The 26,332-nt window shown below is 45.8% G+C and overlaps 1 protein-coding gene across 3 annotated transcripts in view; it reads left to right on the top strand.

The window, feature by feature from the left end:
• Nucleotides 1–25,904, top strand: part of TAX1BP1 (Tax1 binding protein 1) — a 384,787-nt gene extending 358,883 nt beyond the window's left edge. For all 3 annotated transcript variants that reach the window (XM_063921979.1, XM_063921980.1, XM_063921981.1), the window contains 3 exons: nt 4,295–4,446; nt 23,331–23,416; nt 24,074–25,904. In XM_063921979.1, coding sequence (XP_063778049.1) covers nt 4,295–4,446; nt 23,331–23,416; nt 24,074–24,278 — 443 coding nt within the window. In that variant the 3' untranslated portion in view covers nt 24,279–25,904. The remainder of the gene's footprint in view (nt 1–4,294; nt 4,447–23,330; nt 23,417–24,073) is intronic.
• The last annotated feature ends 428 nt before the right edge of the window (nt 25,905–26,332 follow it).

Raw genomic sequence — 26,332 nt, 5'->3', positions numbered from 1 at the left:
CAGATGAAGCAGAGGTTACCCGGCCTGGCTCGTCGAAGATGCGCCTGAATGGTGCCACAAAGTCCGTATAGGAGGACAGCAGGGGATCAGACTTCTCCCATAAAGGTGATGCCCAGTCAAGGGCTGAGCCGCTGAGAAGGGAAATGATATAGGCAATTTTAGTACGGTCGCTGGGGAAATTTCCAGGCTGAAGCTCAAAGTGGATTTCGCATTGGTTAAGAAATCCCCTGCAGAACCTTGGAGATCCGTCAAACTTTGCTGGCGTTGGGAGATGAAGACGTGGAATGGAAATGGGTAAGGTGGGTGGGGTTACAGCTGGTGTCACTGTAGTGGACGCACCGGACGTGCCAGGTCCACGGAGGGTCGTTTGAATCCCATCCAGCCGCGTAGAGAGATCCTGGAGACAGCGGATGATGTGGCCTTGTGCAGCCTCCTGATGTTCGAGTCTGGCTGCCAGTTCTTGCATCGGCCTAGCCGCTTGATCCTGGTCTCCGGCTGGATTCATATGGTCAGTGCTTACTGTCACAACTGAGGGTTTTGGCTGACAGGAGAAAGCCTCAGTTGTAGGGGCTGAGAGGAACTTAAACCGGGGAGGTTTAATCAGACCCCTGGACATGTAAGTGTTAAAAGGAAACCCGAAGGTGTGACCATGACAACCAGGTAAAAGTCAAAATAAAAGTTTATTAACAGACTCTGTGTAAACAAGCAGCATTCAAGGTAAATAATGGCAATGATAAATAATATGATTCCTGGAGCACTCTGACCATGAAATGGTTACACAGGACACTGGTAGGTTAAGAACAGCTGTTAAAGTCCTTAGATGGAATAACCTTACCAGGCCTGGCTGTAGTAGTGAAGATATCCAAGGAACATGCCAGTAGATGGAACAGATGAAGCTGGTAACTTGAATCAGCTGTTGTAATTGCTGGATTGAACCAGCCAGGTGGTAAGACACGGAGTGGATGCGGAATGGAATCAGCCAGATGATAAAGTCACTGAATGAATGCTGGGTGGAACCAGCCAGGTGATGAAACACGGAGTAAATATAGTAAGATGCTAGGGAGCGTGGAAACAGAGGAGTTGAAGGATGATTACCGGTGGTAGTGGATACTGCTGGAAGCAGATGAAATAGCTGGAAGCTGGAAACTGGATCAGCCACGAAGGACTGCAGAGTCAGGCTGCACCGCAGGATGGTAGGCAGGTGCGGATCTCTTTAGTGGATGCTGGAGACAGGAGCTGGAACCTGGAAACACAACCACAGGAGAGAGACTGGAACAAGGTATGACAAACAAAGCACTGACCATTTGCTGGCCCAGGCACAGGATACTTATACCTGCAGCAATGCAGGTATTGGCTGGGCAATTATGCAGATTTCCAGGCAGTGGATTGGAGGAACTGAAACATGTGATTGAATCCAACATGGCTGCGCCCATGTTAGAACTTGGAGGGAAAACTGGTTTAGGAAACCATGTGGAAACATAACTACAATGGCGGCGCCGGCCGCAGAGGACAGGAGACGCCAGACTGAGAAATGTATGCTGATACTCGTGGATGACAACGGAGGCCGCGGCAGGCATGGAACACCACACTGACAACCTGCACCTATAACACAGGAGCGGCGGCGGAGGCCGCGGAGGACGGGAGACGCCATGCAGGATTCAAATATGGCGCCGCTGTGACAGCATCTCAGCGTGACAGGAGGGATGTGCAGTATGTGGACACAGATGAGATCCGGCCTTGGAACGCTGAGCGAGCCTCAGGAGACATCTGAAAGGCAGGTAATGGCGTCCAGATACCCGGATCGTGACACTCCTCTTCCTCTCATACCCAAGGTGCTGAGAATCATAAGGAAAAGAGGAGTGAGAACAATACTCTTTGTTCCGGATTGGCCAAGAAGGACTTGGTATCCAGATCTGCAAGAAATGCTCACAGAGGACCCGTGGCCTCTGCCTCTAGGACAGGACTTGTGCAACAGGGGCCCTGTCTGTTCCAAGACTTACCGCAGCTGCGTTTGACGGCATAGCGGTTGAACGCCGGATCCTAGCAGAAAAAGGCATTCCGGATGAGGTCATTCCTACGCTGATAGAGGCTAGGAAGGATGTGACGGCTCAACATTATCACCGTATATGGCGAAAATATGTGGCTTGGTGTGAGGCCGGGAATGCCCCTACGGAGGAATTCCAGCTGGGCCTTTTCCTTCACTTCTTACAGTCGGGAGTGACTTTGGACCTTAAATTGGGTTCCATTAAGGTTCAGATTTCGGCCTTATCCATTTTCTTTCAAAACGAACTGGCTTCTCTGCCTGAAGTTCAGACGTTTGTAAAGGGAGTGCTGCATATTCAGCCCCCTTTTGTGCCTCCAGTGGCACCTTGGGATCTTAACGTGGTGTTGAGTTTCCTGAAATCACACTGGTTTGAACCACTCAAAACGGTGGAAGTAAAATATCTCACGTGGAAGGTGGTCATGCTATTAGCCTTGGCTTCGGCTAGGCGTGTGTCAGAATTGGCGGCTTTGTCACATAAAAACCCTTATCTGGTTTTCCATGCGGATAGAGCATTATTGCGGACCCGCCCACAATTTCTGCCGAAAGTGGTTTCATCCTTTCATATAAACCAACCTATTGTGGTGCCTGTGGCTACTACTGACTTGGAGGATTCCGAGTCACTGGATGTAGTCGGGGCTTTGAAGGTTTATGTAGCCAGAACGGCTAAGGTCAGGAAAACAGAATTTTTGTTTATCCTGTATGCTTCCAACAAGCTTGGGGCGCCTGCTTCAAAGCAAACTATTGCTCGCTGGATCTGTAACACTATTCAGCAGGCTCATTCTGCGGCTGGGTTGCCGCTGCCTAAATCAGTTAAGGCCCATTCCACAAGGAAGGTGGGCTCTTCTTGGGCGGCTGCCCGAGGGGTCTCGGCATTACAGCTTTGCCGAGCGGCTACTTGGTCAGGTTCAAACACCCTTGCAAGGTTCTACAAGTTTGATACCCTGGCTGAAGAGGACCTTGTGTTTGCTCATTCGGTGCTGCAGAGTCATCCGCACTCTCCCGCCCGTTTGGGAGCTTTGGTATAATCCCCATGGTCCTTACGGAGTCCCCAGCATCCACAAGGACGTTAGAGAAAATAAGATTTTACTTACCGGTAAATCTATTTCTCGTAGTCCGTAGTGGATGCTGGGCGCCCGTCCCAAGTGCGGAAATTCTTCTGCAATGCTTGTATATAGTTATTGCTTAAATAAGGGTTATGTTATAGTTGCATTAGAGTTTATCTGATGCTCTGTGATTGTTCATACTGTTAACTGGGTAAAGTTATCACAAGTTATACGGTGTGATTGGTGTGGCTGGTATGAGTCTTACCCTGGATTCCCAAAATCCTTTCCTTGTACTGTCAGCTCTTCCGGGCACAGTTTCTCTAACTGAGGTCTGGAGGAGGGACATAGAGGGAGGAGCCAGAGCACACCAGAATCTAAATTCTTTCTTAAAGTGCCCATGTCTCCTGCGGAGCCCATCTATTCCCCATGGTCCTTACGGAGTCCCCAGCATCCACTACGGACTACGAGAAATAGATTTACCGGTAAGTAAAATCTTATTTTTATCTATTCAATATAATGACAGAAAACTCATTAACATGATTGGACACATTAGTAATGTGCATTGTTTCCCAACGACCGCACACTTTAACTGCTTCCAACTGTCACCACACCATCTGTAACCAGCAGCAGCCACGCCCTTTATTCACCCAAGAATGGTATATCATACATATATATATATATATATATATATATATATATATATATATATATATATATATATAAATCTAAAACTGTATTGCCCTAATAGCGACAGGATGTAGCTATGACCGTAAAGAAGTGCTAGAATTCTGTGCAATATACAAGAGTAATTCTGTCTCGCATTACATTTATAAGCCATTTTAATATCAATTATCATCATTTACTAAATACAACCAAATTCAGATTAAGAGACTATAATGAATTTAACACTTATCATAATCAATAAATAAGATCTGAAATGCATAAAAAGATAGCAAAATAGTTACAATATCCAAATGAACACTGCTGCAAATGAATAGGAGCAATATGTTTATACGTTCATGAATCATAAGAATCATCCTGTAATAATCATATAGAAGTAATCCAGAAACTACAGTATCTGCCTCCATGTAATTCATATACATAATATTATGTGGATCGTTCAATCTCCGTATCAGTATGATTTGCCCAAACATCGATGTTCTATGCCCCACACACACATTCAAGCATCATTTATTCTTCCGACTAGATGGTGCAGATGGAGCTTTTAACCCAGATGAAATCCAGGGGCCACCAGTGGGGGCCCCCTCTTGGGGTCTTGAAGACAAGGTTGTCTGCAGTCAACCTGCCCGGAACCTCAGCCGTCCGGATGGCTTGGAAGATCCTGATGATAACAGTCAAGTAGGCCCACTTTATGTGTTTAGTTAATGCTAGAGTTTAATTATTCAGATTTCTATTATTGTTTAATGTATATAAGACAAAAATAAGCTTTGCGTTCCTCTTCCATTAATGCCTTTTAACATAGAAGCTGCATGTTCCATTTCCAATAACATCTTCTATCATTCCATAAATCTCATTGTCTGAAATAGCATGAGGAGTCTTTGATCTCAGAGCAGAATGCCTTGGATTTATGCATTGGCTTCAGGATTGTAGAGAAAGGAACACTAGGTAGCTAATTTACCAGGCATAGTAATGTTCATTCTGCTGCCAGTTAGGAGTACGAGGAGACAGTTGGCTTCTCAGTGCAGATGTTTCTCATCCTTGTATCATCAGCTCTACATAAATCAGGGGAAGGACTGAAGGACAACATTGTGCTATCCTATACTATAGGCTTATTTATGGCATTTCCAAAGAAAAGACCACATTTTAAAGGCATTAAATAAGTGTTTAACTCATTAGTGATTTTATCTCTTTACTGTCAGTAACTTTTATTAGCTTTGTGCCTTACTGTGGTTTAGTTTAGTTTTTTGAGCATTTTGACACCCTTTAACAAATGCCACAGCTCCAAGAGACAATTGGTAATGACGACCCAGCTGTGTCGTCCCTGCTACATCAAGTCTTTTTTTTTTTTTTTAGTTCCCTAAATTAAATTGAAATGTCAGTGTGTTTTGTTAAATTTGCTCTTCTACATTTAGACGGAAGGCTTTTTTGATCTTGGCAAAATACATCTGATGAGAAATACTTATCTGTTGAATACTGTGCTCTTTGCGGTACAGTGGTACCACGACCTGTTCCTCATTTAGTCTAGTTTGCTGCGTATAATTGCTATTAACCTTTGCAGAAACTGATAAGTGCTTAGACAGGCATGATAATAGCCTTGGCACTCAGCACCCATAATAGAGAAAATAAGCATTTCTTCCTCTTGCCGGCAGGTTCCCTATGTCTTTGATTGAGGATAATTAGGAAGCCTGTCATAACTTTTTCTCCTGTCAGTTTCAAGGTCTAAAGTGATGTCACCCACCTTTTACCTCCTATTTTGCATATTGTCTCCTACCACTGCTGGCATGGACACTACACATGACAAGAGATTCTGTCCTCTAGTCAGTCGGGGGCACTTTAATTAGCAGTGTGTTCTTCCCGCCTGCATGTTTTGCTCTCTTGCAAACCCATGAGGAATTTGCATGCTCGTTACTGACATAACTCTGACTTTGTATCACATTGAGAAAGGCTATTACAATTAAATGTGGCAGATTTCTTTATTTTGTAATGGATCTGTATCAGTGATGGGTAACAGGCAGCCCTAGAGTCAAATGCAGTTTTTGACTTTATAACAGTTTATTTGTTATAGCTTGTAACACTTAAAACAATGCATTTAATCACAGAAAGACACCTACAGTATCTGTAATAGCAGATGAGCAGGTCGTTTTATCTTATTAAGGATATGAAGGGTAATTATACAGCACTTTTGATGTTTAGAGGGCCATCCACTGCATTCTGTGTTTGTGTGTGTTTGTCAGTAACTGGTCCATATAGAACTGAAAAAAGAAAATGCATTTGCACACTCTAAACACAAAGAATATGATAATCCGAACAATTATAATAAACTCTGCAATGTAGCATGGATTAAAATTGACATGCTTAAGTTTGGGCCAAAAATATGGGCCCACCTACCATGGCCAGGTGACCTCATCAGGTGGGTCCCTAACATTCCTAAGGTTCACGTCCAGAGGACAGGACTGCCCAGGCCAGCACAACCCATTTGCCCCAAGGCATCACACTAGTGAGAAGTAGCAGTTAAAGTGTTAGGAGGTGTTTCATTAATAAGAAGTAGCAGCTATGTGCTAAAAGTGTTACATAGGTGAGAAGTAATAATTAAGGGGTCCCATGCCCCTCCCAACTGCCCTTGGGTGTTTTTAATTAGCATAGGGTCCTTGCATTTGCATACTACATATTGGAATAGGCACTGTAAATGGAAAGTTCTGGATACATTTATATAATATGTCCATATTAGAAATGGGTTCGGATTGGTGTGGCCCGGCTGCTTCGAGACGTCATTATTGTGACACTTAAGCTAACACTTTTTCTCTAACGTCCTAGTGGATGCTGGGGACTCCGTAAGGACCATGGGGAATAGACGGGCTCTGCAGGAGACAGGGCACTTTAAGAAATAATTAGGAATACTGATGTGCACTGGCTCCTCCCTCTATGTCCGTCCTCCAGACCTCAGTTTGAATATGTGTGCCCGCACGAGCTGGGTGCACCTTAGTGAGCTCTCCTGAGCTTGTTAAATAGAAAGTATTTTGTTAGGATTTTTTTATTTTCAGAGAGATCTGCTGGCAACAGACTCTCTGCTAAGTGGGACTGAGGGGAGAGGAGCAGCCCTACTAACTGCGGATAGGTCATGCTTCTTAGGCTACTGGACACCATTAGCTCCAGAGGGATCGAACACAGGAACGCACCCTTGGTCGTCCGATCCCAGAGCCGCGCCGCCGTCCCCCTCGCAGAGCCAGAAGCCGGCGTGAGAAGCAAGAAGACGTCAAAAGCGGCGGCAGAAGACTCCAGTCTTCATATGAGGTAGCGCACAGCACTGCAGCTGTGCGCTATTGCTCCCACATTACACTCACACACTCCGGTCACTGTAGGGTGCAGGGGGGGGGGGGGGCGCCCTGGGCAGCAATTAGAGACCTCTTGGCAAAGTGGCATATATACAGGTGGGCACTGTATATGTGCAGGAGCCCCCGCCATTATTTTACACAAAATCGCGGGACAGAAGCCCGCCGCTGAGGGGGCGGGGCTTCTTCCTCAGCACTCACCAGCGCCATTTTCTCTCCACAGCTTCGCTGAGAGGAAGCTCACCAGGCTCTCCCCTGCAGATTCACGGTAGAAAGAGGGTAAAAAGAGAGGGGGGGCACATAAATTTAGCGCAAATCAGTATATACAGCAGCTACTGGGTAAACACTAAGTTACTGTGTAATTCCTGGGTCATATAGCGCTGGGGTGTGTGCTGGCATACTCTCTCTCTGTCTCTCCAAAAGGCCTTGTGGGGGTTCTGTCCTCAAATAGAGCATCCCCTGTGTGTGTGGTGTGTCGGTACGCTTGTGTCGGCATGTTTGATGAGGAAGCCTATGTGGAAGCAGAGCAGGTGCAAATGAATGTGGGATCGCCGCCGACGCCCGATTGGATGGATATGTGGAAGGTTTTAAATGATAATGTTACTTCCTTGCATAAAAGGTTGGATAAAACTGAAGCCTTGGGACAGTCAGGGTCTCAACCCATGCCTGATCCTACAGCGCAGAGGCCGTCAGGGTCTCAGAAGCGCCCACTATCCCAAATTGTTGACACAGATATCGACACGGATTCTGACTCCAGTGTCGATGGCGATGATGCAAAGTTGCAGCCTAAAATGGCTAAAGCCATCCGCTACATGATTATAGCAATGAAGGATGTATTGCACATCTCAGAGGAAAACCCAGTCCCTGACAAGAGGGTTTATATGTTTGGGGAAAACAGGCAAGAGGTGACCTTTCCCCTTCACATGAGTTAAATGAGTTATGTGAAAAAGCTTGGGAATCTCCAGATAGGAAAATGCCGATTTCCAAACGGTTACTTATGGCGTATCCTTTCCCGCCAACGGACAGGTTACGCTGGGAATCCTCCCCTAGGGTAGACAAAGCTTTGACACGCTTATCTAAGAAGGTAGCCCTGCCGTCACAGGATACGGCCACCCTAAAAGATCCTGCGGATAGAAAGCAGGAAGCTATCCTGAAGTCCGTTTATACACATTCAGGTACCATACTAAGGCCGGCAATTGCGTCGGCCTGGATGTGTAGTGCTGTAGCAGCATGGACAGATACTTTATCTGAGGAACTTAATACCTTGGACAAGGATACTATATTACTGACCCTGGGGCATATAAAAGAGATGCCCAGAGAGACATTAGCTTACAGGGCTCTAGAATAAATGCAATGTCGATTTCTGCCAGAAGGGTCCTGTGGACTTGGCAATGGACAGGGGATGCCGACTCAAAAAGGCACATGGAGGTTTTACCTTATAAGGGTGAGGAATTGTTTGGGGACGGTCTCTCAGACCTAGTTTCCACAGCTACGGCTGGGAAGTCAAATTTTTTGCCATATATCCCCTCACAGCCTAAGAAAGCACCATATTACCAAATGCAGTCCTTTCGATCACAAAGAGGCAAGAAAGTCTGAGGTGCGTCCTTTCTTGCCAGAGGCAGGGGTAGAGGAAAGAGGCTGCACCACGCAGCTAGTTCCCAGGAACAGAAGTCCTCCCCGGCTTCCACTAAATCCACCGCATGACGCTGGGGCTCCACAGGTGGAGCCAGGATCGGTGGGGGCACGTCTCCGAAATTTCAGCCACCAGTGGGTTCACTCACGGGTGGATCCCTGGGCTATACAGATTGTGTCTCAGGGGTACAAGCTGGAATTCGAAGTGATGCCCCCTCACCGTTACCTCAAATCGGCCCTGCCAGCTTCCCCCATAGAGAGGGAAATAGTGTTAGCTGCAATTCACAAATTATATCTCCAGCAGGTGGTGGTAAAGGTTCCCCTCCTTCAACAGGGAAGGGGTTACTATTCCACAATGTTTGTGGTACCGAAACCGGACGGTTCGGTCAGACCCATATTGAATTTAAAATCCCTGAACATTTACCTGAAAAGGTTCAAGTTCAAGATGGAATCGCTCAGAGCGGTCATTGCAAGCCTGGAAGAGGGGGATTTTATGGTGTCTCTGGACATAAAGGATGCTTACCTGCATGTCCCCATTTATCCACCTCATCAGGAGTACCTCAGATTTGTGGTACAGGACTGTCATTACCAATTCCAGACGTTGCCGTTTGGTCTGTCCACGGCACCGAGAATATTTACCAAGGTAATGGCAGAAATGATGGTGCTTCTGCGGAAGCAAGGAGTCACAATTATCCCATACTTGGACGATCTCCTCATAAAGGCGAGGTCCAGAGAGCAGTTGCTGATCAGCGTAGCACACTCTCGGGAAGTGTTGCAACAGCACGGCTGGATTCTGAATATTCCAAAGTCGCAGCTGATTCCTACGACGCGTCTGCCCTTCCTGGGCATGATTCTGGACACAGACCAGAAGAGGGTTTTTCTCCCGACGGAGAAGGCTCAGGAGCTCGTGACTCTGGTCAGAGACCTCTTAAAACCAAAACAGGTGTCGGTGCATCAATGCACGCGAGTCCTGGGAAAGATGGTGGCGTCATACGAAGCCATTCCCTTCGGCAGGTTCCATACGAGGACCTTTCAGTGGGATCTGTTGGACAAGTGGTCCGGATCGCATCTTCAGATGCAGCGGCTGATCACCCTATCCCCCATGGCCAGGGTGTCTCTTCTGTGGTGGCTGCAGAGTGCTCACCTTCTCGAGGGTCGCAGGTTCGGCATTCAGGACTGGGTCCTGGTGACCACGTATGCAAGCCTCCGAGGGTGGGGGGCAGTCACACAGGGAAGAAATTTCCAGGGTCTGTGGTCAAGTCAGGAGACTTGTCTGCACATCAATATCCTGGAACTAAGGGCCATATACAATTCCCCTAAGTCAAGCGGAGCCTCTGCTTCGAAACCAACCGGTGCTGATTCAGTCAGACAATATCACCGCAGTGGCTCATGTAAACCGCCAAGGCGGCACAAGGAGCAGGGTGGCGATGGCGGAAGCCACCAGAATTCTTCGCTGGGCGGAGAATCACGTAAGCGCACTGTCAGCAGTGTTCATTCCGGGAGTGGACAACTGGGAAGCAGACTTCCTCAGCAGGCACGACCTCCACCCGGGAGAGTGGGGACTTCATCAAGAAGTCTTCACACAGATTACAAGTCATTGGGAACTGCCACAGGTGGACATGATGGCATCCCGCCTCAACAAAAAGCTTAAAATGTATTGCGCCAGGTCAAGAGACCCTCAGGCGATAGCTGTGGACGCACTAGTGACACCGTGGGTGTTCCAGTCGGTTTATGTGTTTCCTCCTCTTCCTCTCATACCCAAGGTGCTGAGAATCATAAGAAAAAGAGGAGTGTGAACAATACTCATTGTTCCGGATTGGCCAAGAAGGACTTGGTATCCGGAACTGCAAGAAATGCTCACAGAGGACCCATGGCCTCTGCCTCTCAGACAGGATCTGTTGCAACAGGGGCCCTGTCTGTTCCAAGACTTACCGCGGCTGCGTTTGACGGCATGGCGGTTGAACGCCGGATCCTAGCAGAAAAAGGCATTCCGGATGAGGTTATTCCTACGCTAATAAAGGCTAGGAAGGACGTGACGGCTAAACATTATCACCGTATATGGGGAAAATATGTTGCTTGGTGTGAGGCCAGGAATGCCCCTACAGAGGAATTCCAGCTGGGCCGTTTCCTTCACTTCCTACAGTCGGGAGTGACTTTGGGCCTAAAATTGGGGTCCATTAAGGTCCAGATTTCAGCCCTATCCATTTTCTTTCAAAAGGAACTAGCTTCTCTTCCTGAAGTTCAGACGTTTGTAAAGGGAGTACTGCATATTCAGCCCCCTTTTGTGCCCCCAGTGGCACCTTGGGATCTTAACGTGGTGTTGAGTTTCCTGAAATCACACTGGTTTGAGCCACTCAAAACCGTGGAGTTAAAATATCTCACGTGGAAGGTGGTCATGCTATTGGCCTTAGCTTCGGCTAGGCGTGTTTCAGAATTGGCGGCTTTGTCACATAAAAGCCCCTATCTGGTTTTCCATATGGACAGGGCAGAATTACGGACTCGTCCGCAATTTCTGCCAAAATTGGTGTCATCTTTTCATTTGAACCAACCTATTGTGGTGCCTGCGGCTACTCGGGACTTGGAGGATGCCAAGTTACTAGATGTAGTCAGGGCTTTGAAGGTTTATGTAGCCAGAACGGCTGGAGTCAGGAAAACTGAGTCGCTGTTTATCCTGTATGCATCCAACAAGCTGGGTGCTCCTGCTTCAAAGCAAACTATTGCTCGCTGGATCTGTAACACGATTCAGCAGGCTCATTCTGCGGCTGGATTGCCGCCTCCAAAATCAGTAAAAGTCCATTCCACAAGGAAGGTGGGCTCTTCTTGGGCGGCTGCCCGAGGGGTCTCGGCATTACAGCTTTGCCGAGCAGCTACTTGGTCGAGTTCAAACACTTTTGCAAAGTTTTACAAGTTTGATACCCTGGCTGAGGAGGACCTTGTGTTTGCTCATTCGGTGCTGCAGAGTCATCCGCACTCTCCCGCCCGTTTGGGAGCTTTGGTATAATCCCCATGGTCCTTACGGAGTCCCCAGAATCCACTAGGACGTTAGAGAAAATAAGATTTTACTTACCGGTAAATCTATTTCTCGTAGTCCGTAGTGGATGCTGGGCGCCCGTCCCAAGTGCGGACTTCTTCTGCAATGCTTGTATATAGTTATTGCTTAAATAAGGGTTATGTTATGGTTGCATCAGGTTATCTGATGCTCTGTTGTTGTTCATACTGTTAACTGGGTAAGTTTATCACAAGTTATACGGTGTGATTGGTGTGGCTGGTATGAGTCTTACCCTGGATTCCAAAATCCTTTCCTTGTACTTTCCGCTCTTCCGGGCACAGTTTCCTTAACTGAGGTCTGGAGGAGGGACATAGAGGGAGGAGGCAGTGCACACCAGTATTCCTAATTCTTTCTTAAAGTGCCCTGTCTCCTGCGGAGCCCGTCTATTCCCCATGGTCCTTACGGAGTCCCCAGCATCCACTACGGACTACGAGAAATAGATTTACCGGTAAGTAAAATCTTAATTTTTAGCACCCAAACTGTTTTTTTACTAATGTAACACTTTTGATCACCCTAATTATTATATCTCACCTATGTAACACTTCTAGCACATAGCTGCTACATCTTATTACTGCTACTTCTCACTAGTGTGTCTTGGGGTGGTTGGCTTGTGCAGGCCCGGACAGTCCTGTCCTCTGGACTTGAACCTTAGGAATGTTAGGGACCCACCTGATGAGGTCACCTGGGCGTGGATGTTGGGCCCTTATTTTCGGTCAATAATTATGCAAAGAACCTCCGTTTTACTCCATGTTACATTGCAGAGTTTATTATAATTGTTCTGAATACCAATGTTATTAGTGTTCAGAGTATGCACCTGCAATTTCTTTTTCCTGTGTGGCACTACAAGTCTTGGCATGGTAGCACCTCTGATTGTGATTAGAATTATGGTGTGCAGTCTAGACCCCCCATATATCCTTATAGAACTGCTCAGAATGGCTATAAAGAGTACATGTGGGATACAAAGCAATATCCATGTACAATACAAAGCAATATTGGAAAATACTTCTCTAACGTCACTTATAGTGACCAGTTTCCTCGTGTGTGTGTGTGTGAGAGAGAGCTGGCTTCTATGAGCATGGCATAGTTTCTGTTCATGAGATTGTAGTCTGACAACTGACTAGGATCCAGTCAGAACAATAATGTGCACGCGTCCTTTAGGTGGGCTGAAGCAGTGTTTAGGAGAAGACGGTGGCCATATATAAGGCTCCCTGTGTTTAATTTTTACAGTCTTTTATCGCTTTAATGGTGCTATTGAGTCTGCCTTTAACAGTTCAGCATTAAGCATACTCTTTATAAATTTCTTCGTTACCCCATTTTCTTCATTACCCCATAATTCTTTTTAATCTTCTCCCAGAGCTCTCCTGATGCACTAATTGGGGTGTGACGTTGCACTAATTGGGGTGTGATAATCCTCACATTGCAATACATTGGGGCCTAATGCCAAGGGACATGTGTGACCTCATCAGGAGCGGAGTATGATGTCATTTGGTGCGTGGCCAGGTTCAGAAATGTGTGAAAATATGACGGAGGTCAACTAAAGAGTTGGCAGACACATCTCACTGAGTTTTCTCATAGACCTAATGTCACATTATCGCACTGTGGGGGAGATGTATAAAGCAGTGAAAAGAGTGGAGAAGTTGCCAATGGCATCCAATCAGATGTTACATATCATTTTACAGAAGGCACTTGATAAATGATACTTGATAACTGATTGGTTGTCATTGGCAACTTCTCCATTGGCCCACTTCTCCACTCTTTTTCGCTGTTTCATCTACCCCTGTGTCTGTAATGTGCATTCTGTTGAATGGGATGTAGTCACGATCCTGACTGTCACAGTGCGGACGGGTCCCAACTGTAAGTATTAGGGTTGGAGTTAGGTTTAGGATTAGGTGGTGGGAAAGGGATGTGGTTTTAGGGTTAGTATGCTGGTGTATGGTAGTTAAGGTTAGGCACGGGGAGAAGGGGTGGAGGGCAGCTGGGTGAAGAGGGGGGGGGGGAGGTAGGCCTAGGGTTAAAAATACTCCCTGGGATCTGTCAGCATTGTGACCATCAGAATTCTGCTGTCATACCCAACCCTCCTGAATAAAGTGCAGAAAACTGCTGGAGGTTATGTCCGTACAAATGAGGACTATCTTATTCTTCCTATCATCCTTGTGTTAAGGCACTTCGTTTTTGTTAGTGACATTGGTACATTATTTGTGCTATAAACTCCAGGAAAACACTGTAGTGTAGCATTTTATATGCAGATACAGCCGCAGTCGCACACATAATATAGGCATGCCACATATTTTAATCAGCAGATTCTGCTTGTGCGTCGTCTTCATATAGCGATGTGAATAAGACACACAACAAAAGATGCCCGATGCTGAGTTGCACAGCTGTCTCAGGCCAGGCATCTCCCTCTGCCTGGCGTATTGAGGCAGGATGAGTGAGGATACATCTGTAACTGGCAGTATATAGTAACAATCAGCCGTTGTGCTGACTGTTACTAGTATTTTATTAAAATGGGCACTTTAATGATTCATAGATCTGATCTTTGGATGAAAATGGTCTACAAATCAAACTGTTATATATCAGGGCATAGTGATGGATTGGTAAATTGTTAAATAAGGGAAAAGAACACAGAATTGAGGAATCTTTTTTTGTGATTGTTGATGTATGGGCCCCAGTAGTCTCAGGTTGTGGCATGGTTGGTGAACACTATCATATGCTTGTTATTAGTAGTCCCGTTACATGAGCCAATGATGTCTGTTCAGTTTTATACTATATTGGATGCCGTACATATGACTCTCACGCACAGTACTGGCATTTATGTGGCAGCTTGTCTCCTGTGGTAGGCAGGATGCTGATCAGTGCCCTGTGCATGTAGTTAGGTGATTTTGCGATTGGTGATGAGATGGAGCTGCGGCTGCCCGGACAGTGTACAGGCAGCACGTGGGCGACATGCTTGGCTGCCTGTACTTCATGTACACATCACTCAGCACTGTGATTCTCATGTCAGGATCTAGGCTGATGCTGGTGGAAGTAACGCTATCCTATTTCCTATTTTCAAGTGTTAGATTATTTAGCTGCCAGTTACGTTTAATCCACGTCCCACAAGAATGCTCTTTGCATGTTATCACTCTTATTGCATATTCTGGAATTACAAAACATTATAACCCTGTCCCCTGAGCTTAACATTATGAAATGGATCTATTATTAGAATAAAACCTTTAGGCTGTGTTTTGCAAGCAAACAAATTCAGTGGCAAATGCAGGATTTCTAGAGGGGGGTTCCAAATGCAATCCACAATCTCCCACTCTGAAGAACATTGGAGCAAGTGCGGGTCTAGGAGAGTGGTAGAAGAACCTAGTAACGACCCTGGATATTAATTTCATATTTGGTCCTTATATACGCTGGATACTGTATAGAATACAATATATTAATATTTCTCTAACGTCCTAAGTGGATGCTGGGGACTCCGTCAGGACCATGGGGTTTAGCGGCTCCGCAGGAGACAGGGCACAATAATAAAAGCTTTAGGATCAGGTGGTGTGCACTGGCTCCTCCCCCTATGACCCTCCTCCAAGCCTCAGTTAGATTTTTGTGCCCGGCCGAGAAGGGTGCAATCTAGGTGGCTCTCCTGAGCTGCTTAGAATAAAAGTTTAAGTTAGGTTTTTTATTTTCAGTGAGTCCTGCTGGCAACAGGCTCACTGCTACGAGGGACTTAGGGGAGAGAAGTAAACTCACCTGCGTGCAGGATGGATTTGCTTCTTAGGCTACTGGACACCATTAGCTCCAGAGGGAGTCGGAACACAGGTCTCACCCTGGGGTTCGTCCCGGAGCCGTGCCGCCGACCCCCCTTGCAGATGCCGAAGTTGAAGAGGTCCAGAGGTCCAGAAACAGGCGGCAGAAGACTTTCAGTCTTCATAAGGTAGCGCACAGCACTGCAGCTGTGCGCCATTGTTGTCAGCACACTTCATACCAGCGGTCACTGAGGGTGCAGGGCGCTGGGGGGGGCGCCCTGGGCAGCAATGTATTATACCTTTTTTATGGCTAAAATACATCACATATAGCCCTTGAGGCTATATGGATGTATTTAACCCCTGCCAGATCTCACAAACTCCGGGAGAAGAGCCCGCCGTTTTAGGGGGCGGGGCCTATTCTCCTCAGCACACGGCGCCATTTTCCTGCTCAGCTCTGCTGTGAGGAAGGCTCCCAGGCTCTCCCCTGCACTGCACTACAGAAACAGGGTTAAAACAGAGAGGGGGGGCACTTATTTGGCGATATGATTACATATGTGAAAATGCTATAAGGGGTTGTCCCTGTATAATTATAGCGTTTTTGGTGTGTGCTGGCAAACTCTCCCTCTGTCTCCCCAAAGGGCTAGTGGGGTCCTGTCCTCTATCAGAGCATTCCCTGTGTGTGTGCTGTGTGTCGGTACGTGTGTGTCGACATGTAGGAGGACGATGTTGGTGAGGAGGCGGAGCAAATTGCCTGTATTGGTGATGTCACTCTCTAGGGAGTCGACACCGGAATGGATGGCTTATTTAGGAATTACGTGATAATGTCAACACGATGCAAGGTCGGTTGACGACATGAGACGGCCGGCAAACAAATTAGTACCTGTCCAGGCGTCTCAGACACCGTCAGGGGCTTGTAAAAACGCCCATTTACCTCAGTTGGTCGACACAGACACTGACTTCAGTGTCGACGGTGAAGAAACAAACGTATTTTCCTTTAGGGCCACACGTTGCATGTTAAGGGCAATGAAGGAGGTGTTACATATTTCTGATACTACAAGTACCACAAATAAGGGTATTATGTAGGGTGGGAATAATCTACTTGTAGTTTTTCCTGAATCAGATAAATTAAAGTGTGTGATGATACGTGGGTTTCCTCCGATAGAAAATTATTGGAGGTATACCCTTTCCCGCCAGAAGTGAGGGCGAGTTGGGAAACACACCTTAGGGTGGATAAGGCGCTCACACGCTTATAAAAACAAGTGGCGTTACCGTCTCCAGATACGGCCGCCCTCAAAGAGCCAGCTGATAGGAAGCTGAAAAATATCCTAAAAAGTATATACACACATACTGGTGTTATACTACGACCAGCAATCGCCTCAGCCTGGATGTGCAGCGCTGGGGGGGCTTGGTCGGATTTCCTGACTGAAAATATTGATACCCTTGACAGGAACAATATTTTATTGACTATAGAGCATTTTAAGGATGCATTTCTATATATGCGAGATGCGCAGAGGGATATTTGCATTTTGGCATCAAGAGTAGATGTGATGTCCATATCTGCCAGACGATGTTTATAGACACGACAGTGGTCAGGTGATGCAGATTCCAGACGGCACATGGAAGTATTGCCGTATAAAGGGGCGGTCCATCGGACCTGGTGGCCATGGCAACAGCTGGAAAATCCACTTTTGTTACCCCAAGTCACATCTCAGCAGAAAAGGACACAGTCTTTTCAGTCTCAGTCCTTTCGTACCCATAAAGGCAGGCGGGCAAAAGGCCAGTCATATCTGCCCAGGGTTAGAGGAAAGGGAAGAAGACTGCAGCAGGCAGCCCATTCCCAGGAACAGAAGTCCTCCACAGCTTCTGCCAAGTCCGCAGCATGACGCTGGGGCCATACAAGCGGACTCAGGTGCGGTGGGGGGTCATCTCAAGAGTTTCAGCACGCAGTGGGCTCACTCGCAAGTGGACTCCTGGATCCTACACGTAGTATCCCAGGTGTACATTGGAAATTCGAGACGTCTTCCCCTCACAAGTTCCTGAAGTCTGCTTTACCAACGTCTCCCTCCGACAGGGAGGCAGTATTGGAAAAAATTCACAGGCTGTATTCCCAGCAGGTGATAATCAAAGTACCCCTCCTACAACAAGGGAAGGGGTATTATTCCACACTATATTGTGGTACTGAAGCCAAACGGCTCGGTGAGATCTAAAAGATTTGAACAATTACATACAAGGGTTCAAATCAAGATGGAGTCACTCAGAGCAGTGATAGCGAACCAGGACGATATGGTGTCACTGGATATCGGGGACGCTTACCTACATGTCCAAATTTTGCCCTTCTCACCAAGGGTATCTCAGGTTCGTGGTACAGAACTGTCACTATCAGTTCAGACGCTGCCGTTTGGATTGTCCACGGCACCCCGGGTCTTTACCATGGTAATGGCCGAAATGATGATTCTTCCTAAAAGAAATATGGACGCTTTCCTGATAAGGGCAAGGTCCAGAGAACAGTTGGCGGTCGGAGTAGCACTATCTCAAGTAGTTCTACGACAGCACGAGTGGATTCTAAATATTCCAAAATCGCAGCTTTTTCCGACGACACGTCTAATGTTCCTAGGAATGATTCTGGACACAGTCCAGAAAAGGATGTTTTCTCCCGGAGAAGAAGACCAGGGAGTTATCCGAGCTAGTCAGGAACCTCCTAAAACCAGGAAAAGTATCAGTGCATCATTGCACAAGGGTCCTGTGAAAAATGGTGGTTTCTTACAAAGCGATCCCATTCGGTAGATTTCACGCAAGAACCTTTCAGTGGAATCTGCTGGGAAAATGGTCCGGATCGCATCTTCAGATGCATCAGCGGATAACCCTGTCTCCAAGGACAAGGGTGTTTTCTTCTGCGGTGGCTGCAGAGTGCTCATCTATGAAAGGGCCGCAGATTCGACATTCAGGACTGGGTCCTGGTGACCACGGATGCCAGCCTGAGTGGCTGGGGAGCAGTCACACAAGGAAAAAATTTCCAGGGAGTGTGATCAAGTCTGGAGACTTCTCTCCACATAAATATACTGGAGCTAAGGGCAATTTACAAGGCTCTAAGCTTAGCAAGACCTCTGCTTCAAGGTCAGCCGGTATTGATCCAGTGGGACAACATCACGGCAGTCGCCCACGTAATCAGACAGGGCGGCACATGAAGCAGGAGGGAAATGGCAGAAACTGCAAGGATTCTTCGCTGGGCGAAAAATCATGTGATAACACTCTCAGCAGTGTTAATTCCGGGAGTGGAAAACTGGGAAGCAAACTTCCTCAGCAGGCATAACCTCCACCCGGGAGAGTGGGGACTTCAGCGGGAAGTCTTCCACATGATTGTAAACCGTTGGGAAAAACCAAAGGTGGACATGATGGCGTCCCGCCTGAACAAAAAACTAGACAAATATTGCGCCAGGTCAAGGGACCCTCAGGCAATAGCGGTGGACGCTCTGGTAATACTGTGGGTGTACCAGTCAGGGTATGTGTTCCCTCCTATGCATCTCATACAAAAAGTACTGAGAATCATAAGAAGGAGATGAGTAAGAACGATACTCGTGGTTCCGGATGGGTCAAGAAGGACTTGGTACCCGGAACTTCAAGAGATGCTCACGGAAGAACCGTGGCCTCTACCTTTAAGAAAGGACCTGCTCCAGCAGGGGCCTTGTCTGTTCCAAGACTTACCGCGGCTGCGTTTGACGGCATGGCAGTTGAACGCCGGATCCTGAAAGGGCATTCCAGATGAAGTCATCCCTACCCTGGTCGAAGCCAGGAAGGATGTAACCGCAAAACATTTTCACCGCATTTGGCGAAAATATGTTGCGTGGTGTGAGGCCAAGAAGGTCCCTACAGAGGAATTCCAACTGGGTCGTTTCCTACATTTCCTGAAAACAGGACTGTCTATGGGCCTAAAATTAGGGTCCATTAAGGTTCAAATTTCGACCCTGTCAAATTTCTTCCAGAAAGAACTGGCTTCAGTGCCTGAAGTTCAGACGTTTGTAAAAGGGGTACTGCATATACAGCCTCCTTTTGTGCCCCCAGTGGCACCTTGGGATCTCAATGTTGTTTTGAGTTTCCTAAAGTCACATTGGTTTGATCCACTCACCACTGTGGAATTAAAATATTTCACATGGAAGGTGAAGATTCTATTAGCCCTGGCTTCAGCCAGGCGTGTGTCAGAATGGGCGGCTTTATCATATAAAAGCCCTTACTTAATTTTTCATTCTGACAGGGCAGAATTGAGGACTCGTCCTCAATTTCTCCTTAAGGTGTTCTCTGTTTTTCACATGAACCAACCTATTGTGGTACCTGCGGCTACTAGGGACTTGGAGGACTCCAAGTTACTTGACGTTGTCAGGGCCCTGAAAATATATGTTTCCAGGACGACTGGAGTCAGAAAATCTGACTCGCTGTTTAGCCTGTATGCACCCAACAAGATGGGTGTTCCTGCTTCTAAGCAGACGATTGCTCGCTGGATTTGTAGTACAATTCAGCTTGCACATTCTGTGGCAGGCTTGCCACAGCCAAAATCAGTAAAAGCCCATTCCACAAGGAAGTGGGCTCATCTTGGGCGGCTGCCCGAGGGGTCTCGGCTTTACAACTTTGCAGAGCTGCTACTTGGTCAGGGGCACACCCTGACTGAGGAGGACCTGGAGTTCTCTCATTCGGTGCTGCAGAGTCATCCGCACTCTCCCGCCCGTTTGGGAGCTTTGGTATAATCCCCATGGTCCTGACGGAGTCCCCAGCATCCACTTAGGACGTTAGAGAAAATAAGAATTTACTTACCGATAATTCTATTTCTCGTAGTCCGTAGTGGATGCTGGGCGCCCATCCCAAGTGCGGATTGTCTGCTATACTGGTACATAGTTATTGTTACAAAAATCGGGTTATTCTTGTTGTGAGCCATCTTTTCAGAGGCTCCTTCGTTGTTATCATACTGTTAACTGGGTTCAGATCACAGGTTGTACGGTGTGATTGGTGTGGCTGGTATGAGTCTTACCCGGGATTCAATATCCTTCCTTATTATGCACGCTCGTCCGGGCACAGTATCCTAACTGAGGCTTGGAGGAGGGTCATAGGGGGAGGAGCCAGTGCACACCACCTGATCCTAAAGCTTTTATTATTGTGCCCTGTCTCCTGCGGAGCCGCTAAACCCCATGGTCCTGACGGAGTCCCCAGCATCCACTACGGACTACGAGAAATAGAATTATCGGTAAGTAAATTCTTATTTTAACACATATATAGATGATCTGTAATATAATCTGTATCAAACGTTTAAATAACAAATACACAAACATAAAAGAACCAGTACTGCACTTTCTCAGCAGACATTCTCCAACCTCGTGGTAAGGCTCCTGTCTCCTCTTCCTGGCAGCTACTCTCTGGTACAATGTACTGATTGAGGGCTCAGATCCACACACACAGCAAATTTGGTAGAAGATGCTGCTACCACTGGGCATGTGCAGCAGCTCTGCTCTTCCATTAAACTGCATGATGTGTTGGCAGCTATTGTAATTGTTTTATATACTATTGCTGTTGTCATAATTTGAGCCACCCGCCAAGAGGAAGGGGGGGGGGGGGTGTTCAGGGCAACCGGAACCCCCCCCCCCCCCTTGCGTTTGCTTATGAAATTGCTCTTTGTGTGCCGGTGAAGGTTCCCCATGTGTCATGACCTGTGGAACTGAGATTTGTGATTGCTGCTGTTGGGATGTAATAATGGCCTACAGAAACGGGACTGTATAAAGCCGCAAACCTGACTGCACCAGGAGGTCCTCACTGTCGGGACTAGGCCGTAGATCAAGTGGCTGCGCTGATTATGTAGATACCAAACAGCGTGTCAGGACTAGTGATGCAGCTTTTCCGGGAATATTAGACCCCAGGACAAGTTGTTGTGTGAAGTTTCTTATACGAAGGTAATATTGTACAGAGGTGACATAAGCGTCAGTCCATTTAGGTGCAAGCTTGCAAAAGTAAATTTGGCTCAGGAAACTTGCATACATTGTGTGAATGTGCGCACCTGAGAAATGCAAGATCCACTTAGTCGCTGTGAGGTTACACAACTTTCTACAAATTGCAACTTTGGCAAATTGCATGAAAAAAATGGGGAAACCATCCTGGACCCCAAAAAGGTGACAACTGCAGGACCATATAGAAAGCTGTTAGTGGGGTAAGCGGTTATGTGACTGACGGTCACTATACCAACGCCGAAGTCCCACACAGGTGAATCCCGACAGTCGGCATGCCGACTGACAGGGACTATTCCCACTTGTGAGTGTCCACGACACCTATAGAACCTGTGACGAGCGCACATTCTTATGGCACATTTTTTTTATATACCTTTGCGCTTTCCAAAGCAACCAGTCAGCATTTTTCTTCCTTACATCAGTATGTTTGGTCACTGTGTGTTTTGTACTTTGTTAGTGAATAGCTTCTTTCGTTCTCCACTATCTTAATGAGATGGTTCCTTCTTCAGGCACCTATACATCTGCGATGGATTGTTGCAAGTTCCCGATCCCCCATCGCTTGGGTCGAGGAATCGGGAATATTCAACAAGTTGAAAAATCTTGATTCCCTGATCCCGATCAAAAATGGTTGGGATCAGGGTTTTTTAACATTATTATTTTATTATTACCAGTTATTTATATAGCGCACACATATTCCGCAGCACTTTACAGAGAATATTTGGCCATTCACATCAGTCCCTGCCCCAGTGGAGCTTACAATCTATATTCACGATCACATGTACACACACACACATTCACACTAGTGTTAATTTTTGTTGGAAGCCAATTAACCTACCAGTATATTTTTGGATTGTGGGAGGAAACTGGAGTACCCAGAGGAAACCCACGCAAGTACGGGGAGAATATACAAAATCCACACAGTTAGGGCCATGGTGGGAATCGAACCTATGACCTCAGTGCTGTGAGACAGTAATGCTAACCATTACACCATCCGTACTGCCCCATGAACATTAAGTATTTCCTAGATTCCCCAAAGGATCGCTGATCATAGATGGCTTCCATCCGGTGGTTCTGGTGGCATCGGGAAAACGGCATGCAGATGTATGGGGGCCTTTTCCATAAATAATGAGATTGTAGTTAATCTACTTATATTTAGTTATCAGTAGCTAAATATTTAATTGGTCATGTCAGACACCCATAGAACTGACAGAAAAAAAGAGAAAATGCAGGCACACACTCTAAACACTAAGAACACTGGTAATCAGAGCAATTATTAATAAAAAAAACCTGCAATTTAAACATTTTGAGGTTCTAAGCATAATATGTGACCGAAAATATGGGCACACCTACCACAGTCATGTGACTTCATCAAGTGGATCCCTAACATTCCTAAGGTTCAGATTACGAGCATGGGACCCCCTAAGGCATCACAACCCAACCGCCCCAAGATATCACACTAGTATGAAGTAGCAGTTTAAGTGTTGAAAGGTGTTGCATTAATAAGAAATTGCAGCTATGTGCTAAAGGTGTTACATGGGTAAGAAGTAAGAATTGGGCTGTTAAAAAGTGTTCCTTTTTAGCACCCAAACTGCTTTTTACTAATGTGTTAGATTAAGTGTTACAATTATGATCCCCCAAAGCTGCCTGGCCACATCAACCAGGGGTGCCCCCACGCCCAGAACTCACACTGTACTGTTGCTGGGGCAGTGCTTGCTATATTGATCATGTAAGTGTTGGTTTCCTCTAATTTGATAACTTAATATTCTATTTACATTCATTGACATAGACTGCTCTGTGGGTTATATAGTGGGACTCAACTTTATTCATTTTTTTTTTGTGTTACCAGGATAATGACAATGTGAATTTTGATCTGGACCAGGATCCTCCTAGCTTCTTTGGACAAGAGCAGTCTGGTTTCTGCTTTGATCCAAGGTAACCACACATATCTTAGTAATATAGTACTAACATGTCCCTCCGTGTCACTGCTCTAAGTTTCAGAAACCTGGGCTTATTATTACACACATAGATGGTTCATTGTACAGTATGACAATGTCATTTTACTATAGGTCTTAGAAAATGGATAATCCTTTATATATAATATGCACCTGTTTTGAATGATTATTTGGGGGCAAAGATACGTATTTAATTAAAATGTTAATGTGTGTAAAGTAGTGACTGTTATTTCCTATTGACCAGTCTACTGCTTAGACCTGACACGTTTACCTCCAGGTCCTGTATAACTGGCGGCAGCACAGAAATGTCCTCCCAAACATCTGTAGCTGCCCATTGGCTCCCCAGAAAAAGGGGAGAGCTTGAAATAAATAGTGTGTCTTCACCTGGCAACTGTGTTGGGGTAGTGTCCCATTAGTCTGTCTAAAGGTTATCAAGCCATTAAAACATAACACAGATTAAAGATAATGAAGCTATCATCACTGGAAGGATTGCAAAATAAGGATTTGTTGACTGTTGCAATTACCTTTTCTGCCCTCTCCCCAGGGTAAACACTATGTACATTTATTGTTTTAGAACATGCTGAAGGTGTGGTATCGATTGCCTTATTCTTACGGTGTCCTGTGATTCACATTTCAGATACACAAAGCAGAAGAAGTGCCCGCTGTGTACATTGGTGTTTCCACCCAACTACAACCAGAGCCAGTTTGAGGAGCATGTAGAGAGTCACTGGAAAGTGTGCCCCATGTGCAATCAGCAGTTCCCTCTGGACTGCGACCAGCAGGTGTTTGAGCAGCACGTTCAGACGCACTTTGATGGCAACGTCTTAAATTTTGAAAATTAAGCCCGTTCCTCCTTGTGTGTGATTTGTAGCGGTGAGAAGTTCACCTTAAAAACTAGAAGAACCCGCTTAGAGCAACACTACCTGTAAGAAATATGCACTGCAATGTAATTAGACCTGAAATCTACTATTGGGAGTCCTTTGTTCATCTCTTGTAATGTACAATTATGGTAGAGGGATTTCATTTGTATGTATCAGACCTCTTTTAAGATAGCTGTGTAAATTGTTTGTGTTAAATCAAAAGCATTCTGCCTCTGGTAATTTAGATGTTTAATGCTCAGAACCCAAGTCCCTTACTGCAATCTTATTTACCCATGATGGAGACCTGCTCTTATGTCACTGCTCTTATGTCAATGGTGATTACATTGCTGCATGCCTCTTACTGACTGATTTTTGTTTTAGCAGTAATAGATTTTGTTTAACATAACAATGTTCTCTTTAATGGTCACATTTTCCATGTAGCTTTGATACCTAATAGTAGACCCCTGACCTACAGACAGGCAGTCCGCATTTGTGGCACATGCAGTAGTTCAGCCCATCAGTCCACTAGAGACTCACAGAAGAAGGGATCTGGACAATCACGTAAAATTACACGACAACTGAAAATGATTGGGGTAGATTGTATCGGCTTTCTTCACAGTATGGTTGGTGGTTAAATATGCAGGTGAAATGACCATTGCTCCTATGTAAAATAAGCTGGTTGCTCACAATTGCTCCTTTTCTTCACATACTCATAAGCACGCTCAGGAATTGGAGCAACATATATTAAACTTGCAGCAATATAATTTGGCTGTGTACCATTATTCTCCAGTCCTTGCTGGGACCTGTTTATTAGAAGATACAGAAATACCCAGGTGTGTGTCTCCACAGTGGAGCCTTCAGCAAGGGAGCCAGCTAATCTGCAGAAGCACTAGAGCGGTCGGTGACTTTCTTCCTTCTTTGTGACTGTTTATGTATGTTAGACATCAACATGTTTGGTTCCAGAGATTGCAAACGCCATAATTTATCTAGAAACGTGACCTCATTGAAACGTGAGAGATAAAGGAGACTTTATGGTAACCATTCCACAGGTAACCACGCAGAAAATGGGACGTGGCTCATATCAAACAAAGATTCAGTTTTAGAGAATGCAAGCAAACATAACCTTTTCTTCATAGTCGATAAGAGGCCATCCTCTACAGTTTCTCATGCTGCTCGAGTGCTTTAATTTGCTGCACTTTTATCCATATCGGCCCAGCACACAAAATGGCTGCCAGCACTGTGCGTAGGTGACAGCTTGTAGAGTGCGTCAGTCACTGACCTTCTGACGTGTGATTGGTGGAATATGCTACCAGACTTCAGTGCAATAAGCTGCTCAGTATGACTACTTCTCTGTTAGTGTACCAGCTTGCACTCACCTAATACTTCAAGCTACTAAATTCTAATTTAATATTACATAAAACATGTAAGTGGTTTGAGGAAAATCTATATTAAGAACATTTTACGGAATACTAAAATAATAAAACAAAAAATCAAACAACCATACTACTATGTATCATTATAGTAATTTATATATGCATTGACTTCATCTAGGAATTGTATCGGTTTATTTTCAATTTAACATGAATAAATCATCAAAGTTGTAACTTGTTATGGCTTCATTTGTTTTTTCACTCAAACATTCTTTGAAATAGTCAGATTTAAAGCTGGGTACACACTGGCCAATATATTGGCCGTTCTATCGAATGGTCGAAATATCACTGTAATACCAACAATATGTCTGTAGTCACGTCGTTCACAGAGATATCGCGTCGGCCCTGCAACACACACGATGACCAGTCTATCTACAGATATATTTGTACATCGTTCTGTGTGTACAGGCGGTCAGCCGACAGCTTGTACACATGCTGCACTAGCCAGTGGTGATTGACGACTCAACTGAGCGGGCGCACGTAAGTCACGACGGATCGGGCAATGTGCATGCACAACACACTGCCCGATCCGGCTATAGATATATCTGCAGATGTCAGTCAGTAACCATCGGTTTTGGTTTAGAGTGAAAACCGATGGTTAATAAA

The sequence above is a fragment of the Pseudophryne corroboree genome, chromosome 5 (genome assembly GCF_028390025.1).
Source record: "Pseudophryne corroboree isolate aPseCor3 chromosome 5, aPseCor3.hap2, whole genome shotgun sequence".
In the NCBI taxonomy this organism is placed as follows: domain Eukaryota; kingdom Metazoa; phylum Chordata; class Amphibia; order Anura; family Myobatrachidae; genus Pseudophryne; species Pseudophryne corroboree.
The sequence above is the reverse complement of the archived record's forward strand: the minus strand, read 5'-3'. Positions and strand labels throughout refer to the sequence as shown.